Genomic DNA, 8281 nt, shown 5'->3' with positions numbered 1-8281 from the left:
AGATAGATATTAGATACAGTGAAGCAGGTTGCAGGACCTTCCATTATTGGACGATTTGAACGTTCTTTTTTGAAAATTAGAGAGTAATCAATTCTCAGCAAAATCCCGAAGAGACATTTTCAATTTTCTTACTTCTGGTCTTTCTTTATTAATAACAAGAATTACAAAAAAGAGGACAGTTGCAGGAAGATAGATGTCAGATACGATGAAACAGGTTGCAGGACCTTTAATTATTGAACGATTTGAACGTTCTTTTTTAAAATTTAGAGAGTAATCAATTTTCAGCAAACTCCCGAAGCGACATTTTTAATTTTGTTACTTCTGGTCTTTCTTTATTAATAACAAGAATTACAAAAAAGAGGACAGTTGCAGGAAGATAGATGTCAGATACGATGAAACAGGTTGCAGGACCTTTAATTATTGAACGATTTGAACGTTCTTTTTTAAAAATTAGAGAGTAATCAATTTTCAGCAAACTCCCGAAGCGAAATTTTTAATTTTGTTACTTCTGGTCTTTCTTTATTAATAACAAAAATTACAAGAAACAGGACAGTTGCAGGAATATAGATATTAGATACAGTGAAACAGGTTGCAGCACCTTCAATTATTGGACGATTTGAAAGTTCTTTTTTAAAAATTAGAGAGTAATCAATTCTTAGCAAATTCCCGAAGAGACATTTTCAATTTTGTTACTTCTGGTCTTTCTTTATTAAAAACAAAAATTACAAAAAAGAGGACAGTTGCAGGAAGATAAATATTAGATGCAGTGAAACAGGTTGCAGAACCTTCAATTCTTGACCGATGTTTAAAATCTCTTTTCAAAATTAAAGATTAATCAATTCCTAACAAGCGTACGAAGCAATATTTTGATTTTATACTAGCTTATTTATCTAATAACAAAATTCACGAAAATTTGTTGTTATAGGAACATAGATATTACACACTATAAAACAGGTGGCAGTATTTAATTCTTGATCAGTTTTGAAGTTCTTTTCACGAGAATTTGTCCATTCTTAGCAAATGCCCGAAGGACAATTTTCAATTTTTTTACTTCTAGTCTTTCTTTATTAATAACAAAATTTACAAAAAAGTACAGTTTTCGGAAGATAGATATTAGATACGGTGAAACAGGTTGCAGAACCTTCAATTCTTGACCGACGTTTAAAATTTCTTTTCGGAATAAAAGATTAATCAATTCCTAACAAGCGCACAAAGAAATATTATAATTTTATACTAGCTCATTTTTCTAATAACAAAATTCACGGTAAAGTTTAGTTTTAGGAACATAGATATTAGACACTATAAAACTCGTTGCAGTATTTAATTCTTGATAAACTTTAAAGATCTTTTTTGAGAATTGAAGAATAATCCATTTTGAGCAAACGCCCAAAGCGACATTTTTAATTTTTTTACTTCTAGTCTTTTTTTAATAATGACAAAATGTACAGTTCTAAGAAGATAGATATTAAATCAATAACTTTTTTCTCTTCTGCTTTATTTTTCTTGTAAGAAAATTTTAAAAAGTATAGTTTTAGGAAAATAGATATTAGATGTTTACAATGAAAAAGGTTGTAGAGGCTTCAATTTTTGCCTGATTTCTACGCTCTTGTTCAGAATTAGAGATTAATCAATACTTAAAAACGTGCAAAGCAATATTTTTATTTTTTACTTCTAGTCCATTTTTTAAACAACAAAATTGACAAAAACGGGCAGTTAAAAAAATAGAAATAAGATAAAATAAGAAAGGGTGCTTAGCCTTCAATTACTGACCTAATTGGATTCTCTTACAATTAGAGAATTTAATTTTTAATAGACATGCAAATCAACATTTTAAATGTTTTTTCTTTTTTTGTAACTTTACACTAAAAGTGAATTTTTAAAAAAAATCTTTTTCTCAGCTCTGTACGCTTAAATATTAAAATTGCTAGAACTGTACATATATCTTTGTTGTAAATATGTACAATAATCAAATAATCAATTTGAATCATTTTTTTTAATCCTTTGCTGTCTAGTATGTATTTAGGTCGTGTATGGCGCTTAATTAATCGACAATTTTTTTATATATTTTAAAATTAATTCATAATGGAATAAACAATTTTTGTTTGCCTTAACAATTTTTTTCAAATCGAATATCGCAATTTAGGAATATTTTATAAATATTATTTTCTATTTAATAAACTTGAAGATTATATGTTTTATTATTTAAATTTTCTTTAAATTTAACTTTTCACTTGTTTAAATCTTATTGTATTTATTTTACATCTTATTTTTTAAACAATTTTCATTTATTGTGAGCTTTGGCGCAATGCATGAATCTAAGAGTAATTTTGTTTATTGTATTTAGATATTTGTTGTTTGAATAATTAAGAATTATTTAAATACAAAGTTGGACAGAAAAATGCTGCCAAATACATTTTTTCTATTTTTCCACAATTTTCATAAATTTATCTTAATTCTCGTTTTTAAAACTTAATATTCATTGTTTAAGCAATTATCTTATAATATCATGAATTTAAAGAGTGAATTTTTTCATTGCTGTTAATAACTTTCTCGTTTAAACAATAAAAAATTGTTTAAATTCAAGCTTCAACATAGACAACCTTCACACAAAATTGCTTTTTTATTTCTCAACACGGTTTGATACTTTTTTAAATTTTTCAAATAATTTCTATTTATTTATATAATTAATTATGTCATAATATTGAGAATTAGTGGTATTTTCATTATTATGGATAATCGAAATAATCAAAAATAGGTGAGACAATTAATTTTTCAAACAAAAAAAATTATGTAAACTATTACTATAGAAAAAAAATAAGGATTCGGACAAATCACTGAAACTTATTAAAAACATCAGAAAATGCGTTTTTATTTTTTAAAATTGCATTTAAACATTCCGCTACGAATTTATAAATTAGGCTTTATAAATGAACTCTAGTTCGCTATATGAAGAGAGAATCAATTATTTAAGAAAGTAGAGGAAATTTAAACAATAAGTTGTAACTTGAAATAAGTATGATTTAGGCGATACCTTTGAAATTAGTTGAAAACCTAGGAAGAAAATATGATTTTCTAATATATTTTGCGGTATAAAAAAGTAACAATTAAAAAGTTATAAAAAGGTAATAATTAATTATTAGTTTTGCACTTTAGAATAAAATAAACAAATTTAAAAACCCATGATGTTTCCAATTCAAAATTACATAATGCTTAATGTTTCTTCAAGGGTCAAAATTTAAATTAAATTTATTATTTTTAATTCAATTCCTATCAAATTTCAAAAAAAATTATTTTCGAAATTTGCCCCTTTCAAATGCAAATTGTAAGTCTTTTAGACAATTTCCAAGTCAAAATTAGTCATTTTTTTCGAAAATTTATGTTTGCCATTAGAGAAAACTATCAATCGCAGATATTATTTATTTTATGTACACCTTTTAAATTAATTAAGTTTTTTAACAATCTTTTTTAAGTTCCTAATATTTAAAAAATGTTATAACTGATTTTTAAATTGTTTATATTTTTAATGTTACGAAATAAAAATTTAATCGATTTTTCTTTTGTACAGATATTTAAATTGATGTACAAAAGCATTGAATTTGAAAAGATCTTAAAAATTTAAAAAAAAAAAACATGTTTTTTGATAGGTTCAGATGAAGTCTGGAAGTAACATTTAATTTCACTTTCAAACTGAATAATTGTGGAAAATTTCGAGTTTTAAAATTGATTCATTTTATGTTTCGAATAACAAAATCACTTTTTCTGCTCATAATAAGAAAATAATAAAAAATGCAAAATTTTGGGTGAAAATAATTTTATTTACATTATTTTTTATTAAACTTTGATATATATTTGAAAATTATTATTTTTATCCAAAGATAACTTCAAAATTGACTTCTCATGTGAAACCATAATCAAAAAGAATATTTGTATTCCTCAAATTAAATAAAAATTTTGATTCATTACTACGATTATTATAATTATGATACTAAATTATTGTGTAGTTTATTTTTTATCATCACTCTTATAAATCTGGTCTATCATGCCATTGAAAAAAATGTAGTTTAACTGGTTTTAAAGTAAAACTTCCGGGGGTTTTTTGCCTCGCCTCTAAAATTAGGCTAAGTGGTCTTAGCACTTAGGCCCTTTTGTTTTTTTGTTGTTTTTTTATATAATGGAATTTTTGTGAACTACGTTAAAAGAGAAACATAAATTAAAATATGATTTTTTAACCAAAAAGTAAATTTTTAAACCAAGAAAGCATTTCAATAAAGTTGAATTTCAGCTATAAAGTATAAATATTTCATTAAGATTGTTCAATTTTCAACTAAATCATCAAATTTATAAAAAAAAATAATTTCAAGCAGAAAATATCAAAAAGACAATTCAAACAAAACAAATTAAATTTTAACAAAACATAGTTGAATTTTTAATTAAAACGGGACATGATTTGTTGGATAAAATTGTTGAATTTTAACATAAGAATTAAAATTTCAACCAAATAATAAATTCTTCAATCCAAAAGAATAAATTTTAAAACGAAGTTAACAACAAAATAGTAAATTTTCAACAAAATAATTGAATTTTAAAGAAAATAGTTAACTTTTTTACAAAATAGTTCAATTTCCCAAGTTGAGCTTTTTACCTAAAAATAAAATTTTCACCAAAAAAGATTTTTCAGTAAAAAGGGAAAAAAGTTTAACGAAATTGTTGAATTTTTAAACTATTAAGACGAATTTTTGATAAACCATTTAAATATATAAACCAAAAATATAAATTTTCAACAAAAAAGTTGAATTTCAAAGAAAACAAAGAATTTTCTATAAAATAGTAGAATTTTTCAACTGAAAATATAAACTTTAACATGAAATATTTCTTTGATTAAAAAGTTGAATTTTCAACCGAAAAAGATTTTTCGGTCGACTAAAAATTCATCAAAATTGTTTAATTCTCTACCAAACTTTTGAAATTTCAAGTCAAAAAGAGCAATTTTCTGTTAACAAAATGTTCACTCAAAAATATAAATATTTAATAATAAAATTAATTTTCAACAGAATAGGTAAATTTTCTAGAAAAATAGGTAATGTTTCAATTCGAAAGGATACATTTTTAACTAAGAAATATTTTTGAGGTAAAATAGACAAATAATTTAAACATTTACAAAGAAGTTAAATTTCCAACAAAAAATTTAATCTTCAATTATACATATAGTTCTTTACCAAAAAATGAGTTTAACAAAAATGTTCAACTTTCAACAAAAGAAATAAATTTTTCTGCTCGTACTAAAAAACATGTTAACAAAAAAAATAAATTCTTAACCCAACAGTAGAATATTCAACCAGAAAATATTAATTTTCACACAAAAACAGCATTGTCAGAAAAGTATTATTATTTATTACTCAAAAATATGAAAAAAATAGTTTTGAATTTTCCATCTGAAAATATAATTTTTTACGAAAAAATTCATTTAAATAAAATAGTTGAATTTTCGAGAAAATAATTCTATCTTTAACTACAATAAATTACTTTTCTACCATGTAATTTCATTTCTAACGAATAATTGAATTCTAAGATTAATTAGTAGATACATTTTTATACAAATAGATCAATTTTCTACACATTGTTGAATTTTCAAGCCAAAAATACCACTTTGATACATAGCAGTCGGATTTTCAAACTGAAAACATGTTTTTTTTGTGAAAAAACTTAATTTTTTTAACAAACAATTTCATTTTTAACCAAATCAAAAGTTACGTATTTATCGAAAGAATATTTTAATTTAAATAAAAAAATAGTTAAATTTAACCGAAAGAAGAAGAATTTACAATGAAACAGTTGGATTTTTTATGAATTGTTGAATTTTCAAAATGAAATAGAAATTTTAAGACTCACGAATACAATTTATAATCCAAAAATATAAATACATAAATCTATCCACAGTTTTTTCTTCTTAAAAAAAAAACACTTTGAAAGGTTGCCTTTAAAATATTAATTTTCTAAATATCGATACTAGAAGTTTGAGAATCGACCGGGTGTAATATACCCATTCTAGGCTGAGACGGTTAAACATCTATTGAAAAGAAAAAAAATTGCCAAAGACAAATCACGTAGATTAAATAAAAGAGAAACAGTTGATTCTAGTTTTAAATTATATTTCTTCTATTTGTGGAGGCTTTTCCAAATTTTTTTCTTCATTTTTGATGCAACTTTTAGGTAGTCTAATGAGTGAAAAATAAATTATAAATTTATTTTTTGAAAAAAATTAGTTGCTTATAGTTTTATCATTTTCCGGACGGAAAAAATATGATTATTGACCCTGTGTTTACGATATTATTCGTTAACTGAAATAGTTTCCTGTTTATGGCCTTATAATTTTTCTTCTATTTCTGGTGTCTTTGAAATACCACTAAAGTTTTTCTATATCGAATTAATTTGCTGTTAAAACTTTTGTTCAATTAATCAAGAATCATCTAAAATTGATTCGCAATTTTTCGTTAGTTTTTGTTCCTCAAACTGCAATAGTGCATCAATTTAAGTTTTTGTATTTTTGTTCTCCTTTCCTAGTTTTTCTAATGGCTAATTATAATGTTGGACAGTCTAATTTTGGTTATTATACAAAGAAAATAATAATTACCTTGACATAATCTTCGGCCTGACAACACAACCATACTGATCAACAAGTTGAATAGGAGCTCTCTTTCCATCATGAGCAACACAATTCCTAACAAGCATATCAAACTTATTCTCATCATCCTTGATAGCAAGGACCATAGTCATCGTCTGTCCAATTTTCACAATCCCCGAAACTTCCGAAGCCCATGGTCCTTTTCCAACTTGGATCTGCATCCAGCATTGCAAATTGTCACCCAAGAAATTGGCAGTAACGGCATGCAACATGTCGACCTGGAAGGGTCTGAAAGTGACAGCCTTCTCATAAAAGTCGTACCATGTGCAACGCAACTTTCTGGCTTGATCCCAAACTTCCTGAACGTAAGGATCATATTGAACAATGATCGTGTTTTCTACATAACTTCCAGAAGGTGTTGGAGCTCCATAAGGAGCCACATTGTGATTGGCTGAAGAGCTCATCCCACAGGAATTAAGGAATATTTCAAAGGTTGCACTGAGGTGACCAGTTCCAGGTTTCAGGTGAACACAGTGGGAATCCGAGTAGAAACCTTTGCTGAAGATCATACCATAGAAGGGTCGATCGAATTCGATATTGACCCTCATATGTGTTTTTTCGCATTGCACTTGTAGATGTTTAATTTGTGGAGTATCAGGAGAGGCGAGAGGCCAATTTTCCTCAGCTCCGTGAGATACTGGTGGCCCATATTGTGCTGGTGGTCCGTAGACCGATCGGTGCTCCAGAGGAAGGGCACTGCTGTCGACCAATGGAGCTTCTGAATTTACGCACTGAAAACAGAAAATAATTTTATGTTGGAATTGTATTGCAATGGATTTTAAAGATATGATAAAATTGGACGTGTTAAACCAGGAACAAATCAGCCACATTCAAATCCGCCCTCAGAATTTGTCCAGCTGGTCTAGGTTTAGCTCTAACTTCAATAAAACAGCTATTTTGAGGTTAGGTCCAAACCTAGACCTGTTAGGCCAATTTAGGTCGAAAATTCAAATTCAGCGTATCAAAACACATAAGGTTTAGTACATTTTCCCTGAGATTTTAGATTTTTTGTTTAGCATTGTTCCCGTAAGAACAACTATTTAGCCAGTTTTGAGATGTTTTATTGAGGTTAGGGCTAAACCTAGACCCGCTGGACAAATTCTGAGGGCTTCAGCGCATGAAAATACATTGGGATACATGTGTCTCATACCCAGATCCGACCATTTTTTTTATTGTTTGGCTGTGGATTTAAAAGTTCTCTTTTATAATTGAAGAGCATTAGATACTCAACAAACTGTCACATATGGACAATAAACTCAAATTACAGCCAGCAGATATAAAAAAAGTTAAAAATAATTTGTTATTTTTAACACAAATGAAGCTTCTGAATATATGCAAAAAACCAAAACACAATTTTTTAAAGTTTATCTGGATTTCCATTGATATTAAAGATATTATGGAATACAAATAAGAAAACCAATAAAACATGTTGTGGAGCCTTAAATTATTGACCGATTTAAAAGTTTCTTTTTAAAAATTAAAGAGGAACTAATTCTTAACAAACCTACGAAGCGACATTTTTAATTTTCTTTCTTTAAAGCTTATTTTTCTTACGAAAAAGTTTATAAAAACAAAAATGCATTTTTGAGGAAACTATTT

The 8281-nt window shown here is 26.4% G+C and overlaps 1 protein-coding gene across 3 annotated transcripts in view; it reads right to left on the bottom strand.

Moving 5' to 3' along the window:
* Nucleotides 1-8281, bottom strand: part of LOC117178125 — an 82291-nt gene that overhangs the window by 7615 nt on the left and 66395 nt on the right. For all 3 annotated transcript variants that reach the window (XM_033369381.1, XM_033369382.1, XM_033369380.1), the window contains exon 3: nucleotides 6632-7413. In XM_033369381.1, coding sequence (XP_033225272.1) covers nucleotides 6632-7413 — 782 coding nt within the window. The remainder of the gene's footprint in view (nucleotides 1-6631; nucleotides 7414-8281) is intronic.

This window comes from Belonocnema kinseyi, chromosome 8 (genome assembly GCF_010883055.1).
Source record: "Belonocnema kinseyi isolate 2016_QV_RU_SX_M_011 chromosome 8, B_treatae_v1, whole genome shotgun sequence".
In the NCBI taxonomy this organism is placed as follows: domain Eukaryota; kingdom Metazoa; phylum Arthropoda; class Insecta; order Hymenoptera; family Cynipidae; genus Belonocnema; species Belonocnema kinseyi.
Note: the sequence above shows the minus strand (reverse complement) of the source record. Positions and strands in the feature narration are given on the sequence as shown.